The sequence below is a fragment of the Podarcis filfolensis genome, assembly GCF_964270895.1.
Source record: "Podarcis filfolensis genome assembly, chromosome: 3".
NCBI lineage: Eukaryota > Metazoa > Chordata > Lepidosauria > Squamata > Lacertidae > Podarcis > Podarcis filfolensis.
This window is the reverse complement of record NC_139606.1, coordinates 89,033,901-89,056,696: the sequence shown is the minus strand read 5'-3', so window position 1 is coordinate 89,056,696 and position 22,796 is coordinate 89,033,901. Positions and strand designations below refer to the sequence as shown.

General features: G+C 40.3%; 1 protein-coding gene across 1 annotated transcript in view; it reads left to right on the top strand.

The window, feature by feature from the left end:
* ALK (ALK receptor tyrosine kinase) overlaps positions 1-22,796 on the top strand; it is a 574,962-nt gene that overhangs the window by 450,811 nt on the left and 101,355 nt on the right. Inside the window, exon 9 of the mRNA XM_083604448.1 lies at positions 2,342-2,511. Coding sequence (XP_083460574.1) covers positions 2,342-2,511 — 170 coding nt within the window. The remainder of the gene's footprint in view (positions 1-2,341; positions 2,512-22,796) is intronic.

Here is a 22,796-nt window from a genome sequence, read left to right as displayed (position 1 = left end):
AGGAAGTTTAGTAGCATCGGTATGCTGATGAAACCCAGCTCTGTTTTTCCTTTTCATCAAATCCAGCTGAAGCACTGCAGTGCTTCAATGCTCACCTGCAATCAGTGGTGAACTGGATGAAGAGGAATAAAGTTAAGATCAATCCAGATAAAATGAAACTGATTGTAGAGGGGAATAAACTGAATTGGCTGCCTAGGGATATGCCTATTCTGAGCAGAGTCACACTCTCCTGTAAGGACCAGTTTTGCAGGCTGGGGGTGCCTGGAGTCCCAGGTGGCAGGTGGCACCCAGAGTGCCTGTAATCAAGTTTGGCTAACATGCTGGTTTTGCCTGCTACTAGAGGATAGAGGCTAAGGCACTGTCATTCATGCTTGGGCTTCTTTTGTATCAGTCTATCATGGCACACTCTGTGTGGGGCCCATTTGGAAGACAGTTTGGAAACTTCAACTAATATAGAACGTGGTAGGCCACCTGTTTACAGGTGCAGATTGGCATTCATATCTATCACCTGTTTTGAAGAGCATAATACAAAGAGGTTCATGATGGATGAGACCAAATACCTATCTTGCAGAGGCTGCAAATTTGTTTCTGGGAGAGGTAAAAGCAGTAGCATAGCTAGCCTGGGGGAGGGGGAAGCACAGGGGTCTGTACTGCGTAAAAGTGTTCATTCCTACCTTTAAAGCCCTAAATGGATTATATTAGTGCTTTTTTTCCTTTAAAAAGTGTTTAGGGGTATTCTCATTTTAACTCAAGAAAATCACCATTTTATAGTTCAAATGGGGGGGGGGCGGTTACAGTAAATATAAAGAAACTGACCAATCACCATGCTAGTTTCCAACTCCTACTTCACATGTTAAATGTTCGCTTCCGCCTGAGACTCAGGAAACACCAAGGCAGGAAATGAGGCTGCCATCGGGGGTAGCAATGGAACTGACCATTCACCATGCTAGAGAAGAAACTATTTTTTTAAAAAAAGTTTCTTCTCCCATTAGATTCACAAAATGTTTAGGAGTATGCATACCCCTGTGCCCCCCCCCCCGAAAAAGGCACTCATCTTAGGAAAGTCTCCTCCCATATGACCCTCTCCCCAGCACTTAAGATTTTCTCAGAAGGCCTTTCTCTGTATTCTGTCTCATGGAGAGACTACAGAAATCTCCACCAGAAACAGACATTTTCTGCAGCAGCTCGAGGATTACGGAATTCTGTTTCAAGCGCAATTTGGATAGCATCTTGTGAAAACAAGTGAAATGTTTTCCGTATCAGTTGGTTTGGGGGCATTAATTGCTGTTTTGCACTTCTTTGGTTTCTTTTTAGCTTCATTTCTGCTCACTGTCATTGCTTTTTGGGGTTCGGATCTTAAAAGAAGTTTGTATTATTTTAGTGTTGTAAACCACTATGACACTTGAATGAATAGTGCCCTGTTAAATATTTATGTAAACAATATAATGTGGGAAGTGGCCATAAGACAAGTTGGAATAAGATGAACAAATGCTTGCGTTGCACTGAAGGAAATTCAGGACTTTGGTTCCTGGACCACTTACGTTATACAGAAAGCAAAGCACTCTGTCATAAGCAAAGGGGGTGACAGTGGAACTCGAGAGGTGAGGCCAATGCTTAAAGATGGGCTAAAAGCCCCTTCTCTGAAATGGTCCCCTAAATATCCCTGCCATATGTTTTGCACAGCAGCTCCTGTAGAACATTGCATGGTGTATATGGCACGGCAAGGAGACATGATGTCCACAGGCAACATCCAGGCAGCAAATATTGTCTTCTAACAGCACGTAGTTAAACTGTAGAATTTGCTCCTGCAAGAAGTATTGATGGCCACCAACTTGCATGGCTTTATAAGAGGATTAGACAAACTGATTGAGGATAAGGCTATCAGTGGCTACCAGCTACAATGGTTATATTCTGTCTCCACTGTCAGAGTCAATATGCTTCTGGCTGCCGGTTGCAGGGAAATTACAAGCAGGGAGAATGCTGTTGTGTTCAGCTCCTCCTTTGGGGCTTCCCATAAGCATCTGGTTGAGATCAGGTTGCTGGGTCATGGGCCTGAGCCAGCAGGCTCTTCTTATGTTCTATGCAGTCCCAAGCTGCTGCTATGTGGAAACAAACCTGCACAGCACTTGCTAAGGGGAGAGTGAGTAAAATATTTTCTGCAGTGGGGGAAAGCCATGGACCATAAGTTTTCCACTGCCAGCGTATTGCAGTGTGTTTCATCCTTAAGGAGAACGGTAGAAAGAAGGAATTTGGTGGCCACATGGGTGGAAGTGGAAGAAAAGAGGTTGTTGGTTGTGATTACCCTGTTTTAATTTGCTTTGTACCAATCTTTCACTTGTAGCTCCGGTTGTCATGGCTCCTCCAAGGCATCTTTCTGGGAGATGTTTCCCTGGTCCTTGTCGAGAACAAGACTGGGAAGGAACAGAGCAGGAAACTCTGGCACTTGGAAAATAGAAAAGGACTGGGGGTGTGGCAGAAGATGCTCAGGCCTCTCACGGATGTATCAGACAGGTAGGAGACATCATGCTTCTTTTTCATTCTTTGCCTCTTTCAATTTAATGGATGTCTGGATTTCTTGAGAGAAGGACAGAAAATTGCCCATATTGGAGCAACCAACAAGAGCCAAATCCCCTTCTCAACTTGCTTTGAACTTGTGGGCAGAGCAGCCACCACATATTTCTTTTCTGGGGGAGGTATTGAAAGCCTGAGCCAGCTGAACACCCCTTTTCTCCTCCTTTCACCAACCAACCGTGTGCAAAGAATTAACTTTCAACTGGTAACTTAAACACTAGTCCCTTCACCTCTTGCACTTCCACATGATGACTAAGAAAGACTGCTTGCGAAGCAGTCAGCAAGGCCTAGATTCCTACTCTAGGCATTCTAGGAGAAAATAGTCATTCACTGGTGCACTGGAAGAGGAATGCAGGGTAGTGCAGCTCTGGGAAGTTGTAGAGTGAAGGAAATAATAAAGCAGGGCTATACGGGGTTTTTTTTAATAGGGTTCCTACTTTGCTCTAGCAGTTTAAAACTAAATGATGACATTTCAGTTGGCTCGTGATTTATTTGTTAAAGCTCAGTGTGTTTTGTACGGGGAACCTATGCAGGCAAAAGCACCCATACATTCATTGGAACATACTTACAGGAAACAAGGAAATGACTGTAGTCAGCTGTGTTACTTCTATAGATACAGGGTGGGATTCACCAAATTGGTACTGTCAGCAGAAGCCCTGTGCTTGTGCATTGGGGATTTCCCCCCTCTCTTTCCTCATGCACCTCCTGCGCCCCCTAAAATTGTCTAGTGGGAGTCAAGAGAATCCACAGAACAGCATGTTTTGGGAGGAGGTGGATCTTTCCATCTAGTAAACTGAAATTCTTGCACTGACATAACATTTGCATTAGCACAAAAATGAATTCTTTCTATATGATCAGCACAACTTCCTGTATTTATGGACTGTGCTGGAGGTCATGGCAAAAGCTTGTAGGCATGGAAGCTGTCATGATGTGCTTCTGCACTCCCAGAGTGAACTACTGCACTGCTGGTAATATGTACTTTATTTGCACATTTCCAAGCAGAGTATAAATTAGGACATAAAAGTAACCTCCAGGCAGTGGCATAGTGTGGGGGGAACCTCAGGAGTGATTGCCCTGGGCACAAAATTGTTAAGGGTTAGAGAAAAAGAATCTAATGGAGGAAGATTACCAATGACCTTCTTCCAACTGGTTGAGAACTTCAATATACAGGATGTATGGAGACTTAAACACCCAAACAAGAAAGAATTTACTCACTTCTCAGATACAAAACAGTCAGCAGGGAGAATTGATGCAATATGGCTGTCAAGTAACCTAATATTGAAAACAAAAAAAGCAGAAATCCAACTAAGACTGATCTCGGACCACAATCCAGTCACCTTAGAGCTGAGAAACAGTAGAAAATTAAGATGGAGATGGAGAATGAATGAAAATATTTTCAAAAAAAAACAAAAACAAAACAAAAAAAGCACAAGAGGCCTTAAAATAATTTTTTGAAATAAATATAAATCGGGAAACTGACATCAAAGTAATATGGGATGCTAGCAAGGCTGTTATGAGAGGTTTCTGTATCCAATAAAGTGCCATCCAGAAGAAAATTAGAGAAAACAAAATGGAGCAAATTAGGAAAGAGATAAGTACAAATTAGAAAGGCCGAAAAACCCAAAAAAATGAGACCGCAGAACAAAATATCAAAATGTTGCAAACCCAATTCTCCATATTTTTAAACCACAAAATTGAACATAAATTAAAATGGCTAAAACAAAAGTTTTGAATTTGCTAACAAATCAGATAGAATGCTGGCTTGGCAGTTAAAGAAGAAACAAAAAGAAAAGATGATACAAAAACTCATAGAAGGAGGGGAAATAATTGATGAACCCGAGGAAATAAGCAAAAGTTTTCCAAAATGTTTTAAAGATCTCTACCAAGCAGGTAAGGAAGCTGATGAGAAAATAGAAAAATACTTAAGTCAAAGTAAATTTCCAAAAATCACAAATGATAAAATTGAATATTTAAACTATCCCATAACAATGATGGAAATTCATCAAGCAATTACAAAGGTGAAGCTAGGAAAATCTCCCAGATCGGACGGACTCTCAACAATTTACTATAAGAAGTTGGAAGACGTGCTTTCAGCACCACTTAAGACAGTCATGAATAAGATCCTAAAGGAGGGGAAGATACCAGAGTCATGGCAAGAAGTGTTTATAATGTTGATCCCAAAGCAGGGAACAGATTTGACATCAATCAAAAACTATAGACCTATATCACTCTTGAACAATGTTTATAAACTATTTGCAGATGTGATGGCAAACAGGTTAAAGAAAATATTGAAAGGTGTTATAAACGAAGACCAAGCAGGGTTTCTACCGGGTAGACAAATGAGCAACAACATGAGAATGTTCTGAGTATAAGCTTTTGTGTGCATGCACACTTCTTCAGATACACTGAAAAAGAAGTCACCAGACCCTTATATATAGTGGGAGGACAAATTAGTCCTATAGGATTAATTGCAGTTGCTAACAGTCGTCAACAGGTTTACCATACCCATTGAGTCAATCATCCATCTCCCACTGCCCTTCTGAGAAAAACCCCACCCCACCCTCCCACTATATATAAGGTTCTGGTGACTTCTGTTTCAGTGTATCTGAAGAAGTATGCATGCACACGAAAGCTTATACTCAGAAGAAACTTAGTTGGTCTCTAAGGTGCTACTGAACAATTTTTTTATTTATTTCAGCTGCGTCAGACCAACACGGCTACCTACCTAAATCTAGAAACATGAGAATGGTGATCGATATTCTAGAATATTTAGAAATGAGACTCAGCAAGCAAGCAGCATTTATGTTTGTAGGCGCCGAAAAAGCATTTGACAATGTTTCATGGAAATTTATGGAAAGAACTATAGAATCAATGTGGTTAGCAGAAATATTCGAAGGGGGAATAAAGAACCAAAAAGCTAAATTGATTATAAATAATGAATTATCAGAGAGCTTCAAAATAAGAAAAGGAACCTGACAAAGTTGCCCACTCTCTCCATTATTGTTTATCATGGTTCTGGAATTACTGACAAAGGCAATAAGAACAGACTCGGAAATAAAAGGGATTACACTAGGAAATAAATCCCTAAAGTTAAAAGCCTTTGCGGACGATCTTATAATAACAACAGAAAATCCATTAGAAAGTATACCAAAAACTCTAAAAAGAATGTATGAATTCCGTCAGGTGTCAGGATTTAAACTGAACAAAAGCAAAAGAAAATTGTTGGTAAAAAATATGCGGGACCAAGAAAAACAGGAATTACAAATGAAGTCTGGTTTGATGATAACGAAAAAATAAAATACCTAGGAATTTGGATTACAGCAAAAAACATCGATTTATTTAATGATAACTATAATAAGATATGGAAAGAAATTTTTAAAAAGATTTGGAAATTTGGAACACATTAAACCTGTCGCTTTGGGGGAGAATATCAACAATTAAGAAGAATGTGCTTCCAAAATGTTGTTTCTATTTCAGATGATCCCAATTTGGGGGGGGGGGGACTTGGGTGCTTTAGGGATTGGCAAAAGGAGTTATCGAAATTTAATTGGCAAGGGAAGAAACCCAAAATTAAATATAAATTACTAACAGATATTAAAGAAAGAGGGAGCTTTGCTCTACCAGATCTAAAGCTCTGTTATGAGGCTTCATGCCTTCGTTGGTTAAAAGAATGGATGACTGCAAAATACTGATATACTGGACATGGAAGGATGGGACAACAGATTTGGGTGGCACGCCTATTTAGGCTACGAAAAAGTTAAAGTTCATCAGGGTTTTCTAAATCATATAATTCGAAAATCATTATATATAGTACGGGACAGGTATAAAAATCTGCTGGAACCAAAGACACCCTGGTAGTTTTCACCTCCAGAGGCCATTTTAGTATAAAGGAAGAACATGGGAAAAAATTAGGTAACTTACAAAGAAATTCTAGAGGAAGATCAAAACCAACTTAAGCTAAAAAAAAATTAAAGAAATCAAACATCACTTTTTGAATTGGCTACAATGCCACCAACTAAATGATGTTTTCAAGCAGATAGGAAAATTGGGTTTGACACAGAAATATCAAAGTTGGGAAAAGATTTACTTCATAATAAAAAGAAAATACTATCCAAAATGTACAGGTTACTGCTGGACTGGGAGGTTAAGGATGAATAGGTCAAAGAAGCGATGATCAGATGGTCAAAGGACTTTGGTTATTCCATCCAGATGGATGATTGGGAAAAATTATGGCAAAAATTCATAGCTTGCTACACAATAAAGGAAAATTTTATTAAAATGCTATATAGATGGTACATGACCCCCAGAAAATTGGCCAAAATATATAAAACAAACTCAAATGCATGCTGGAGATGTAAGCAAATGGAAGGAACAGTGTACCATATGTGGTGGGGTTGTGATATAAAAATTTAAATTTAAATTTTAAAAATGGGACATTGTCTATGAGGAATTTAAAAAAAAATGTTTAGACAAATATTTGTGAAGAAGCCAGAAGCCTTTCTTCTAGGTATTCTGACAATTGATATCTCAAATGATAAAAGGAGGGTGTTCCTATATGCTACAGCTGCAGCAAGAATGCTGATGGCTAAAAATTGGAAAGGGGATAGGACACTCACAAAGGAAGAATGGCAAATCAATTTGTGTGAATATTTGGAATCAAAGGTTTAAACCAAAGGTTTAAAAATGAGTGGGACTGTTTTAAAGAGTACCTGGAAAAACATTGTTCTCAAGCAAAATCTTTGATGTGTTTAGACTGAAGTTTGCAGAGTAAATAACAGATAGATAACATATATTATGTAAGAGAAGTGAAATAAGGAAAACAACACAATTAAAAAGATAAGAAATAAGAAGCCACAATAAGGTGGAGAGAAGTCACTTGCGAAGAAGTATTGATTTATTTTGGTTTATATTCACGTATAAGTTAACTTATTTTGAAGAAAGAATGGAAAATGTATATAACTAATCAATGCAAAACTCAATAAAGAATATTAAAAAACAAATTGTTAAGGGTGCCAAATTTCAACACCCAATGCTGCCTCAATACGGCTGCATGCTTCCGTTGCTGGGCTCCATTGAAAACGGCTTCTCCATGCAAACCAGGAAGTGACTTCTCCAGATAACAGAATGACTCTTTTCTAATCTATGTGCTTATGATTTCCTGGATGATGCGGACACCGTTAGGCAGTTGAATGTGCATGCCTACTCCATCCGTTTCCATCCCTCCATGTGACCCTATGCCACTGCCTCCAGGTCAGTGGAACCACTATCCCAGTGACTTCACCTTTAGCAAACTTTCTGTCTCTCTCTCACACATAGACACACACACACACAAACAAACAAACAAACAAACAAACAAACAAACAAACAAACAAACAGGTGCCCCTCTTCATCTAAAACAGTCTCACCAATTTTTCCACACTCTGATGAGTGTAGCATTCAAACACATAGCTTTCCTTTTTTAAAAAAATAATATTTATTACTTTTCCAACAATTTAAACAACACAAAATAAACAATACAGTACAATACAAAAACACTACATAATATAACATAAAAACACTACATAACACTAACACATTAAACTAACAGAACAAAATAAAAACAATTTAAAACACACCAAACAATTTCAATATCTTATCTTTCATTCACTTATTTCAGCGACCTCCTCACACCTCCCTTTTTGTATTCCACTTCTATTAATTATTTCAGCAATTCCTTTCCATCTTCCTCTGTTTTCAATCCTATAATTATCTTAACATTTCTAACCTTATTTTTTCCTTTAATACTCTAATAATCTAATTATACTTAGTTCCTTATCACATTTCTACTAAAGCCATATAACTTCATTTCCACCTTTTTCTAACATTCATTAATTTTACAGTATTTCTGTAAATAGTCTTTAAACTTTTTCCAGTCTTCTTCCACCGACTCTTCTCCCTGGTCTCGGATTCTACCAGTCATTTCCACCAGTTCCATATAGTCCATCAACTTCATCTGCCATTCTTCCCGGGTGGGTAAATCTTGTGTCTTCCAATACTTCGCAATGAGAATTCTTGCTGCTGTTGTTGCATACATAATGAAAGTTCTATCCTTCTTTGGCACCAATTGGCCGACCATGCCCAGGAGAAAGGCCTCTGGTTTCTTCAGGAAGGTATATTTAAATACCTTTTTCATTTCATTATAAATCATCTCCCAGAATGTCTTAATCCTTGGGCATGTCCACCAAAGGTGAAAGAATGTACCTTCAGTCTCATTACATTTCCAACATTTATTATCGGGCAGATGGTAAATTTTTGCAAGCTTGACTGGTGTCATGTACCATCTATAAATCATTTTCATTAATTTTTCTCTTAAGGCATTGCATGCCGTAAATTTCATACCTGTGGTCCATAACTGTTCCCAGTCAGCCATCATTATGTTATGTCCAACATCTTGTGCCCATTTAATCATAGCTGATTTTACCGTTTCATCCTGAGTGTTCCATTTCAACAGCAAGTTATACATTCTTGACAAATTCTTAATTTTTGAATCTAACAATTCTGTTTCCAATTTTGATTTCTCCACCTGGAAACTGACTTTTTTGTCCAAATTGTATGCCTCCATTATTTGGTAATAATGGAGCCAATCTCGCACTTTATTTTTCAATTTTTCAAAGCTCTGCAGTTTTATTCTGTCACCGTCTCAAACACATAGCTTTCCTTACCTATCAGAAAACCTTCGCCTTACAGCTTTCATGGACAGCAGGCATCATCTAACCATTTGGGACTATTAACTGGAAATCTGTCTAATAAAGAAAGAATTGGCTGGAAGCCACAAGAGTTCCTATTCATCTCAGGGCCTTTCCCACACTCCTGGTTGTGCCTGATATAGAAATATGGGAGGTCGCAGTCTTGATAAGCCCTTGTTGCAAAGGATACATGTACTGTTTGTTGCATTGTTAGGTCCCAAGCCTTATCTCTTTGTTCAACTTAAAGCCCTAGGAAAAAAATGGATTTCATTATATGGGCTACCTTGTCTCCTGGGACATTATGCAGAAAGTGTCTTTCATCTTTCTGACTCTTGAAGGAACACAAAGGCTGCTAATACAAAGGGGACACTGACATGGGATGCATAATTAATATATAAGATAAAAATATCAACATTTGTCTTATTTAGCCATTCCTCTCTCCATAGGAAGACATAGCTGCTTCATTCCATTTAGCTGTGTTCCATTTATCTACGCTCTCCTTTGAAGACAGCTTTAGTATTTTGCTAGCATCATTTAGGAGTAATAATTTATTTATGTGTTGCCATGGTAACATTTCCCCCTTTAACTGCATCCATGCTTGTATACGTGTGGTATATGCTTGCATAGCTTGTCTTAACATTAACTTTCTACACATAATTTTACTGCTTTCTTTTTTATATGGTCAGGTGCACATCTGTGCACGTTTGTGAATGATAATCACATTGACGTTTCCCTCGGATGGCACACTTACCCTGTTCCTATAATGTATATACTCTGTGTGATCTCAGGGGAAATAAAACAATATGTGGAAGCAGTCAGTGCATTCAGTTAATCAGGAGTACTTTAAAAATATGTTCAAAAACAAAAGTATGTGGAAGAGCTAAAGTCCATATCCTGTTCCCTTAGGTATGTGCTAAAGAAATTAAATGGTAAAGGTTTATAACAAAAGTGGCTCTAAAATGTATACACACATATGGTGGAGAGAGAGAGAGAGAGAGAGAGAGAGAGAGAGAGAGAGAGAGAGAGATCAGGTTGCGCAAAGTCCAATATTTAGTCTGTAAGAAATATGGTGTGTGAAATAGTTATTTACAGAGTAACGTAAGCAAAACACAAATCTCTGCCTCAAGTCACTTACAATCCATATTTAGACTGGAAAGTTGTAAATGTAGTTCTCTTGAGCCTGAAAAACCACCCTTTGGAAGCTTTTGCATATCTCTATCTGAACTGTGATTAGTATCCGGAATGTGGATGAAAAATAGATGATTTCTAGAGGCAGTTGATAATTCACTAAAAAGCGTTTTATAATAGCAAAAGTGAAAGCAAAACAGGCTCACCCAGACTTCCACTTGTCCCACCGCTTTTCCCCAGGAAGAATGTTTCCATCCCTCCACGTGGCCCTGGACACTGGCAACCCACACTATGCCACTGCCTCTGGGTCAGTGGTAAAGAATTCTCCTCTCTCTTTACCACTGAACTGCAGCAAACATCACTTGGGTTTTCCGCAGGTTGATGTTTGCTCTGATTCAGTTGTAAAGAGCTGATTTCCCAGGAAAAGCAGCAGGGCGAACAGAAAATGGCTCAGACTCATGCCTAGAAAGCATGGGACAAGCGGAAGTGTGAACAAGTCATTAAGAGCCAACATTAGGAGCTGGGAACAAACTCTTAGAAAAATAGGCAAGCTTTTTCTAAGTTTTCAAAGCAAAGAAGTTCACAAGTACTGAACTGATTTCAAATCAAGCTTAGGGGATTTTGCCTATCATTAATGTATATTCAGGATTCCTTAATGTGGATTAACTACCCCCTAACTTTTAACTATACTATATACATTCCTATATCAAAATACAGTCATACCTTGGTTTTTGAACAGCTTAGTTCTCAAACATTTTGGCTCCCGAACACTGCAAACCCAGAAGTGACTGTTCCGGTTTGCGAACTATTTTTGGAAGCTGAATGTCTGACAGGGCTTCCGCAGCTTCTGGTTGGCTGCAGCAGCTTCCTGCAGCCAATCAGAAGCCACACTTTGGTTTCCAAATGTTTTGGAAGTCGAACGGACTTCCAGAACAGGTTCCATTCGACTTCCAAGATACGACTGTAGTTAAAATAGAAGATTCCCCCCCACACACACATACTTTCAGTCAGTGGTTGGAAAGTTCATTTAAAAATAGAATCAGTTTCAGTTTACTTCCTCCAGTTCCCTTCCTTCCTTCCTTCCTTCCTTCCTTCCTTCCTTCCTTCCTTCCTTCCTTCCTTCCTTTCCAGTTCAAGTCCGTGCCCGCCAAAAAGGAACTAGTTCTCTTCCAGTCCAATTCACAATTTTTTCCAGCCTTCAGAATTTTACAAGCTGCTTTGCTAAAGTGTAAAATATACTTAAGAACTAAGAAAACATCACACGGTATAATAGGAATAATCATTTTATTAATTTTCCCCAACAATTATGACCTTTAAGCTTAAACAGAAGCATCACTTTTCAGATAGATAAAAATGGTAAGTGCAATGGCCACAATCAAACTGAGTTAAGTGCAATGAAACACCTATATATAAAAATTATTGAATTAAAATGGAATTGAATTTTTAAAATAGCCCAAAGTTCCTCCACAACAGAACTAAACGACCTCGGCCCATTAGACCTGAAGCAGCGTCTCCTCCCCCATCCTTCAACCCTGAATTCCTCCTCCGAGGGTCTTCTGCTGGTTCCCTCACTGTGAGAAGTGAGGTTACAGGGAACCAGGCAAAGGTTGTGGCACCCTCCCTATGGAACACCCTCCCTTCAGATGTCAAGGAAATAAATAACTATCTGAGTTTTAGAAGACATCTGAAGGCAGTCCTGTATTGGGAAGTTTTTAGTGTTTGATGTTTTAGTATGTTCTGATATGTGCTGTGAGCCGCCCAGAGTGGCTGGGGAAACCCAGCTAGATGGGCAGGCTATAAATAATAAAATTATTATTACTACTACTACTACATTCCACTCACCAAGAAATTATAGGAACTACTTTCACATGTATTACTTAAGATTTTTTTACTTAATTCAGTGAATTGGTTCATTCCAAGCACTGCATTCAGTACATTCTTACTGGTGAAGTATGGTGCTTAATCTGAATTAATGATAGTAAGTGTTGCTATGAGATCATTCTGTCTTGATGACTTTGAAGAGAAACAGATAGTTGCCAGGAACTGACTTTAACAAAGTAATGTCCCTTAATAACTAGGAATCTCTTTCTAGCCTTTTGGAATGTAACACCCATCAAAGTTTGGAAATGTAACATCTTCCAGCTAGTGGGAGAAGTAGACAAATTTGGAGCCAGTTTTAAATTTGGATTCTAAGAGCCTCAGGCAAAGAATTGTGGCTGGACGCAGGAAAAACTTGGTCCATTTTTGGAGGACTGGACACAGTGGTTATCTGGACATCTGATGAAGGATCAGAGGTTTTGCTGCTTGTTTTCAGAAGTCAGCTTGCTTTCAATAGGCCCTGGCTCGATATTTGTGAATCAAACAAACATTGCAAACATGCAAAGGGTTGTTGTAAGTGCATATCACAATAGAACTGGGAAGCTATAATGTAGGTTACTGTGATTTTCTATATGTAGATATACAGAAAAACAATATATGCAGTAGATAGCCACATGCTAGCTTTCTATGGACATCTGGTTGCAGAAAGAGATAGAGAGCGCGCTGGACTTCATGTGATGCACACATTAACATTTGGGAACTTCTCACTTGGCTGCTCTGAAATAAAGTAAATTATTTACCCATGCCAAAGTTAATTAAATTACACTTTAATTAAATTGACCTACGGCAGAAGCAGCTTAGATTTTGGTCTTCTAGGAATCGCACTGAAAATACCAGCACAGGTCAAGTCTTGCAATTTACTAAAGATACAAAATTTAACTAAAATAAGTTTAGATAAGGGTGGTTTTGTCACATTGCAATAAATTATATACACGTTGGTATCTGAATAGAAGATTAGAGGAAAGTATCTTGGATATGCAAGTTTTAATCCTCAAGTTTGCATCATGTAATTAAAAACCCTAACCCCAAAACTCTCCACTGCAGACCTTCTCCTCCAACCCATGGGGGCAGTGGGGCTGGATGACAGAGATGAGTCGGAGAGAGTAGGCCAGCTAGCACCACCCATCCCCCCCCCATGATTCTAATTATTTGGGGTCTTTAATGCCTGAATAAGAGCTATTGTATTCATGTATCCATTTGTGATGCAAGGCTTCGTACTTGAAACAACCACCTTAGTGAAAGCTAAAACATAAATGAAAGAACTGACATGAAGATGCCCACTTGAATTCATTTCTTCCTTAGGTTTCAGTTGTTGCATTCATTTTGGCTAATATGGGGACATTCAATTAGTTTGGGAAACTAAGGCACACTGCTATTAAGCCGTTGACCCTGGTGAGAAGTCCAGGGCAAGGCTACAGTGCTTCCTTTACTTTGGAGGAAAGAGATGGAGGATAGCACTGGAGATTTATGAGTCCTATTTACTTGCACCCCTCCCACTCCCGTGTGATTACTATTACATGAGTGGTAGAGCCAGGAGGAGTCCATTGTTCCCATCCTCTCCTGCATATCTCTTTCTCCATTCCTGCAGCCCAGTACTCTGGTAGGCTTCCACAGTGTAGATCATGGAAGATCAGAGTTTGGTATCACTTGGGGAGCCAACTCAAGTAGAGCAGCTTTCCTGCTGCAGGCATTCAGCCCCCAGTGCATGGGGGACTGCTGGAGCAGTGAGAGGAGCATGTGGCGGATGGAGGCAGGGCCAACATCCTTGTCCCTGCTCTCCCCCTTGCATAACAGCAGTCTCATTGGGGCAAGGAGGATGATTGGATTAGTTGTTTTCCTTATACTCTGTCTCTTTCAACATGCAGAGCCTGTTGGAATCAGACAGATTCCCCTTTTCTTCATGGTAGCTGTTGCTTTTTCCTGCATAGAATCACATTACTCTCTGTGAAAATCATAACAAGTGAAGCAGTTCCCTGAATTCAGTTTCAATGCAGATTTCCACGGAGCAAACCCAGGGGAATACACATTGGCAATATCTGCATCCTTTTTATCAAGGCAAAAACAATATATGTGCAAAATTGATGGGCTTCCATTGTTTTTAATGGGCTTATTTCCCACATCAGTGACAGCAGTCCAGTTGGAATTGATTCCATTGCATGCAGGCGCATCACTAATGCTCTTTTACTTCTATTCCTGGTGAGCATTAGTGCTGCAGCAGCAACAGCAACAGCAGCTTTTCTGGACTCACATTTTGCTCAGAAGTGAGGAGAAATAAAAGTCATTGTTTAATGCTTTCCATTAATAGCCTAGCGTAGCATGAAACTAGCAGGAACTGGGGCATATCGCCACTCATTACCCTTAAGGCAAATGGAATTCAAATGGAATCATTTCCTATAGCTGGAATTAAAGAAAGCCTATAAAAGTGAGACATGGCTCTGAACCACAAAATTCCCATATGGCTAGTCTGTTTCAAACTCCTGCATTATTTTTTTATCACTGGCATTTCTAAGATAATTGCAACATTGTGGTTGTGAAGTTTGATGTGTGTGATTTTAGGGGTTTTTTTGTATTGTATCAGGTTGTCTTTGTTGTGTGGGAAGGTAAGTCTACTTGGTCTTTAGAGGGGAAACTTTAGATGGTCCTTGGATCTGGGAATTTACTGGATTGATCACTCTTAGAAATGTGTCTGAAGCTTAGCTGGGCTAAGATAAAGCAAGCTGAAGATGAAAGGAAGGAATCGGATAAGAGGGTACACAGTTCCAGGGGCTATGGAGGAGGTGGACTTGGAGACACACAAACAAACTGATGAACGCATCATATATATACTGACATTGTATATATACAGATACCTCATTGACTCTACAAGGTAGCTTACATTAGATTTGAAATCCTGGGGAATGGTGGCAAGACAGAGAAATACTAGGTGGTATGTACTCAATCTTAACAGGATCTGACCATGACAAGGTACTTCTGTCAATATCCCCCACTTTCAGATCATCCTCTCTTGCTCAGTTGAGAAAACAAAGTCCAGAGTGTGGCCTGCCACATGCTTTGGGCCACTGACATGTTGGGATAGCCCCATGGTCATCATTGCAGCCATGAAGTCTTGATCCACTCCTGAACCAGTCACCTTGGCATGGATGTTGAAGTTCCTCAAAATCAGTCTTCAGCACCACCTATAAGACCAGCTCTGTCAGCCCAGGCAGGGAAACTGCTGGGCAGCAAGGCAGGTGTTACCTGGACGCACTTTGGGTTGGTTCAGTCTCTGCTTTGACTAGGGTCAATTTAGTCTGGTGAAAAAGTGAGGTGGTTTTAAATCACTGAATTTAATCCCTTCTGGCCTTACTTTGAATCAATAAGAAGCATTGCCTTGTTTTACAGCCCCCAATTCAGGCCCGCGAGAGGCCGTCTTGTTCTTGGCATAGCAGTGTAAGACCGGCAGGCCCCTGGTGTGTCCCCGCTGGCCGGCTTAACCTTCTGGGGCCCAGGGCAAATGTACCCAGCTGCCCTGTCTACATGGGCCTGCCCCAGTTGCTGAACTTGGGGTTACATTTTGTTTCATGGGAGGTGGGGTATGAAGTTTTTTGGGAATCGCTCAGCCTCCCTCTTTTGGCTCAGCCTTAACTCCAAGCTTGTTACGATTGTAAAGGCCTACTAAATTTCACTTCTGAATGAAAGCCCTCCATCTGTGACAGAACTTGACTCTGACATCTCTATTCACTGTATTCACTTCAGCTAGCTATACGGGTGTCACTTCTCATTTGTATGTGTGCTTCAGTAGCAAATAGGAATTTCCAGCCAGACTGCAGTCAGAGCTCATAAAGTTTGTTGTTCAAGCCAAGGCACTTTAGGCCAGAGCTAGGCTGAGAATAATCACACAAGATAGCAACAGTCCTTGTCATTCAGGTAAATATCATTTAAAAGTTGGGGAACAGTGTGTGCAGGACTCTCTGTTTATCTCTGTAGGTCTCTGAGTCACTCTTGATTATCTCACTCTGAGTGTATGTGAGTGACTCTCATGTTTCCCTTTTGATAGCCATCCTTGACTTTAATGGATTTTTGATTGTAATGATTATGGAGCCATTCTTGGGTTGTAGTTTAAGGAGAGCTGCATGATCCTGACTGATGTGCCTGCAAGCCAGCATTAAATTGCTCAAAAGATACCCTAAGCCTCAGGGCCTAAACTGTTATTAAAGGAAAGGTGCCAAAAGGTTATACACACAAAAAACTACCAGCTGAGGTCTCCACTCTGGAGGAAAAGTTCCCTGCCAGCCCACAGCTAGGAGCAAATGAACTGCTAAATACAGACTGTAAACAACAGTTCTAAAATAAAATTCATATGTTTCTTTAGTGTTACAGACTTTCACCAGCCAAATTCAGCAACCTCCCCTGAGCACTGAGTCTCGGTACACACTGAAGCCCGGATTCAGAGAATCATGAAGCATAGTTGGTGAATTCTGTGGTTCTCAAAACTTGCTTTTCTGAAAACAGAAGACCCTGTTTTGTAAGATAGCATGGGATGGGACAGAGGCAAGTGTTGACTGTTCAGGAGGGGGGAATCAGAAATTACACTAAGCCTCTTACATGAGCCAAAGTGGCTCTTTGAACCCCAACCCATATATACAAGAGCTTTGTCATTTATCAGACAGCTCCGCATAAGCATTCCTTTGTGAATACATTGCCGTCCCTTCTCTTGAAATAAATGGAAAAGGTAGACACATGGGGAACATGTGCATGTTTAGTTGAGATTCCTGCCTTGCAGAGGGGGTTACACCAGATGACCCTTGGGGTCCCTTACAAGTCTACAGTTCTATGGTTCTATGTACAGTGGAACCTCAAAAGTTGAACATAATCTGTTCTGGAAGGACATTCGACTTCCGAAACATTTGAGTTCCGAGGCACAGCTTCCGATTGGCTGACAGCTAGGCTTATTGCAGATTGGAAGCCAAATCAGACGTTTGGGTTCCGAGAAATGTTAGAAAACCAGAACACTTCCAGATTTTCAATGTTCAGGAGCTGAAACGTTCAGGAATGGAGCGGTTCGAGAACAGGGGTTCCACTGTATTTTGTGGAGGCAGGGGTGCCAGTTCCAGGGGGCTTAAGCCATTTTGCCCCCCTCCCCCATGTCCAAAGAGTGCGAAGGCAAAGCACAGAGCCTACCATGCTGCTGCTGCCGCAGTGACTGTCTCCTTCTCCTGCTACCAAGGAGGGGAAGGAGGGATGAAGAAGCCTCCCTCTGGTGGCAGCGCCAAGAGAAAGAGGAGGAGGTGGAGGTGCCACTGCCCATTGAAACCATGCGGCCACTGTGTTCAGCTCCACCCCTGGCTCCTCCCGTCATCCTGATGTCATGCATGTGATGTTGGGACATCGCGACATCATGCACGCAACGTTGTCGTCCCCTCCAGCACCTTCTCAAACTGGCAGCTCAGGGAGACAGGCTTGCTTTCTCTCTCTTGCATACACTCTAAGTTGATGGCTGTCTCAGCACTACTTTCTGAAATTCTGACTGCTAAACAGCTAAGGCAGTCATTGTGGTGACTCCAGTTCTTGACCCAGACTGGTGATTCAGAAACATACTTTAGGAAACGCTTTTATTTATTTTATTGCATTTGCACCCCATCTTTCTTTCATTATGGAACCCATGGTAGCTTAAATGTGGCTCCCAGGCAGATACCCATCCAGGCACCTGCCAGATCCAGACTTGCTTAGTTTCAGCAAGGTGGTGGTTGCATGTGCCTTCAGACCATATGATGGGAGCAGTATGAGTTTCAGTACTGAAATTCATATCATGGATTGACATTTAACAGCAGGGAGTTATACTGATAGAGGATATGTTTTAAGCTTTTGGTATTTTTATTAATTTTAAGTATTTTAATTAGGCGCTTTTAGGGTAATTAAAAACTTTTTTTTTTACTTCCACTTGGATTGACTAGCTTACTGTGCAATCCTATATATGTCTACTCAGAATTAAGTCCTATTCAGTGCAATGCCATTTACTCCTAGATAAGTGGGCATAGAGTGGGCTTAAAAAAACACGCTTTTGTTTAAATTTTGAAATTTTAGATGTATGTAAAATTTGAATTCAGCAGTTAGCACATTGCAAAACCTTGCAAATTGACCTTTCAGCATAGACAACTAAAATAGACCGAGAATAAAGGAAGTTACAAACCTGTACACAAAGCTCATGGATGGAAACCTCTTTAAATAACAGGCCAAACAAAAAGTATCCCTGATAAGGCACCCTGACTGCTTGAGGAAGTTGTGACTTGATGCTGAACAAGCAACAGCAAAAAAGGAAGGGAGGGAAAAACACGAACTGGTTTTATTCATCCTTTGCTCTTCAGTATTTGAACAGTTGCCGGATTTCACCCAAGGCCAATTTCAAGCTTAAATATTAAGCTTTCCCCGGTTCTACAATTATTCAGCAGGTAGTTTGAATATTCTCTCCCCTCCTTTTTCCCCTTTCTGCCTAGTAAGACATTTGCTGTCTGCCTAGAAAGAAAGCAAATCCCTGCAGGAGCCCTGTCATTACACTACTGATCACATGAAGCTATACTGATTCTGGGCCTTTGGGGCACGACTCCCTTTTCTTTCTTAGGAGCCATTTCAATAAAAACAATCAAAGTCAGATCCAAGGACATTGATGCACTGTGGATAGAGGGGAAAGGAGTTTCTGTAGCCTCCGGGATTATGTTTTCCTGCATGCACTCACACTGAACTATCAATGTTGAATGGAAGGCTCTCTTCCAAAGTGCTGCCATGTATGTTTTGTAACTCTGCCACTCCTGCCTCATCTCTCAGCACTTTCAGCGTTCACCACAGCTTCCAAATCCTCCCTGTTAGGCTGCCAACTTAACAGCTGACGATGGTGGGGTCCCCAAAGCCACAGCCTGAGCAGCTCGGCGTCTCACTTCCCGGAATCTACAGAACGCAAGGAACCACACTGCCATTTTATAAACTGGCAGGGCTCCAGAGCTACGTAACAGCTTATCATTCAGCATTCTTCGTCACTGATTTTTTAAATTTATCCTGGGAACTATTATGCCTGTGGAATCCTCGCTTTTCAAGCATATTGTTACAAAGATTGCACACCACCCCCAATCTCTGCCTCTGCAAGTTTCCAGGGGATTCCGGGCACTCCCCCAGGGTTGTTTCCATTGGGAAAATTGAGGCACAGCAGAGGCTTTAAGAAATATGGTTTATTGTACACATATTTACACATAGAGTTCTCCATGGAGCTGATACAGAACAGGATACCCCAAGAGTGTTTCTCGTCACCCTCTCATAGCTTCAGTAAGCTCAGGTCCAAAGCAGCAGTCAGTCATGGCTCTTGATGCAGCCTCCTCCAGCCATTGCCAATATGGTTCTGCCTACTTCCTCCTTCTTGTTCCCAGAACAACCTTTAGATTTCAAAAAGGACGCATTTTTCTGTGACATCACGCCCCCTTCACCTTGGCAACCCACCAGATCTCCTGTCTCTGTCCACTCCTCAGTGGGGGATGGGGACAGACAGTTCTTTTGCATCGCCAATGGCCCTTAATGGCTCAGTACTTGGTTGCCCATTATTCCTTAATGGCACTGTGCTTAGTTAGCCTGCCACGGTGGTTTACATAAGTTAACCCAGGAATTTATTGCCTGGCACAGTTCTGCAGCTTGCATTTTCCCTTCATATCCCCAATACGATCTAAACACTACTATTTATTGCCTCCATTTCCTAACACTCTGGTACCCTATGACAATACTGTACCAAAAAGGCATGCAAACACTCCCTGAATGAGTTACAGATAGGTAGCTGTGTTGGTCTGCCATAGTCAAAACAAAAAAATTTTTTTCCTTCCAGTAGCACCTTCAAGACCAACTAAGTTAGTTCTTGGCATGAGCTTTCGTGTGCATCTGAAGAAGTGTGCATGCACACGAAAGCTCATACCAAGAACTAACTTAGTTGGTCTTGAAGGTGCTACTGGAAGGAAAAAAAATTTTTTGTTTTTACTCCCTGAATGAGTGAGAGTGAGAAAACCAGGGTTGCAGGCTTTATTCCTTCTTTTTCCAAGAGGCAAAGTTATTTCTTGGAGATTGTGCTTACAATTGCACCAAAGCTCTGAGCAAAGGCTACGGTCTAATTACTGGGGTTCCTGTCCTGTTCCAGAACTTCCTCTTACCCATGTTCCTCCCCTTCCAGTCCCATGATCCCTCCAAATACATGCACACATCTAAGATCTACAGATTAGCTCCTGTTCCAAATCCTTCTTAGGAGAAGGCTGGGTTAGCTTCTACCAGGGACTTCTCATCAGTGGCCTCGCTGTTCTGGAACTCTTCACCAAGAGAGAGAGAGAGAGCAGTACAGCCCCTTCCATGATTTTTTTGTTTTATGAGCAAAAGCTGAGGGTAGGGGCGTTGGCTGTTGAAATTACCTGCCTTCTTTTCTGTCCCATGTAGGGGTTTCGGTACTGTGCTTTTTCTTGCTGATTTTAATATAATAATTTTTAAAATGGCTAGAATTCTTATCCCACCCTGTCATCATTTGGTAACAGATCAGACAGATTAGAGGCCTTGGAGGCTGAGCCTCAGTACATTTCAAAATATAGGCAGCAACTCCAGGTGAGGCCAGTAACACTATCTGGAAGTCTTAAGGGTATCCTTAGTGAGTGGATCAGGAGAAATTCAGCTGCTGTGTGACATACTGAGGCTACCCTTCCCCACCCCCTGCACATGATAAACATAATTACAAATTTCTTAGATCAGCTCCATAAGAGAAAACTACTGAAGCTAGTTACTAGCAATTTGATTGACTTGCTTCAATGAAATCCAAAGATTTGTAATTTTAAAAAAAATTAATGTGATTTTAAAGAGTGGATGCAGACACACATACATACAAATTAAATAGAAAAAAATGGGCCAGAGAACCCAACCCCACTCAGTGTGCAAGTATTGCACGGGGGAAGGGGTGTATTTCTTTTTTTCTTTTTTTGTATTTTTATTTAGATTTTCCATCATACAATTTAATTTTAAAAAAGAAATAATACATAACAGAAAAGAAACATTAAATCATTATACATTAAATCATTATACAATATCCAAAAAAAGAAAAAAAGAAAAAACATAAACAAGATAAAATAAACCCACCACCCTGTTTAACTTCCCTCCACCGCTACTCGTCTTCTCTAGAATCAATTTTACCCTTATCATTGCATTCTGGTTGTTTTTATTTTCTCTATATGCATACATACATATGTCATTGGTAATTTATTGTTTTGATGCTTTTACATTCTTAATCTAAGCATATTAGCATGTCTTTTTTAGAGCAATATTTTGTCATATAATCATCAAAGCATTGCCACTCGTTTTTTAGTTTTTGATTTGACTGCTGTCATATGGATGCTGTTAATTTAGCCAATTTTAAATATTTGAGAATCTGTTCCTCCTTGGTAGGTAGTTCTTTAGCTTTCCATTTAGATGCTATTACTATCCTAGTTGTGGTGGTCGCATATAAGAAAGTTCTCCCCCCCCCCAGTATTTCTTTTCCTAAAAGGCCGAGTAGGTAAGCCTCTGTTTTTTTCGTTAATGGGATTTTAAGCATTTTTTCAACTCCTCATGTATTTCTCCCCAGAAGTTCTTAATTGGGGTGCAACTCCACCACATATGCATTGTTGTCCCAGCTTCCTTGTTGCATTTCCAACAGAGGCTGGATTTCTGTTTACAGATTTTTGCTAATTTGACTGGTGTTAAATACAACCTGTAGAACATTTTGATGAAATTTTCTTTTATTGTACTACAGGTGGTCAACTTTATATCTTCCTGCCAAAGTTTCTCCCATTGCTCTAAATATATTGTGTGGCTGAAGTCTCGCGCCCATTTAATCATTGTCTCTTTCACTTCCTCATCAATCATATCCAAATCTAGCAAAAGGTTATACATTTTAGATAGTAATTTTTTTGTTTTTAAATAATGTTTCATGCATTAATGAATTCTCTTTAGCAAAGCCTTTCTTCGAGTCCGAGTTAAAGGCACTTCCAAGTTGTATATATTGCCATCTGTCGGAGACATAATGCCTTATTTCCTCATATGGTCTTCTTCTAAGTTTACCTTGATCTTCCCTTATCAAATCTCTATATGTTGCCCATTCCTTATTCATGTTTAATTTTTTCATGGCATGGGCTTCTAGAGGTGAGAGCCACCATGGTGTCATTGGCTCCAGTCTCGTTTTGTACTTGCTCCAGTCTTTAAATAACGTGTTTCTAATTAGGTGGCTATTGAAGTCTTTATGGACTTTGATCTTATCATATGCGAGGTAGGAGTGCCATCCATACCTGTTGTTATAGCCCTCCAGTTCTAATAAATCTGCTTTTTCCAAAGTGATCCATTCTTTCAGCCATACAAGGCATTCTGCTTCATAGTATAATTTTAAATTTGGCAACGCCAAACCTGGGGTGGGGGTGGGGGTGTTTCCTTCTAACACTAGCCTCATGTGTTTCAAGAGCTGCTTATTGTAAGGCC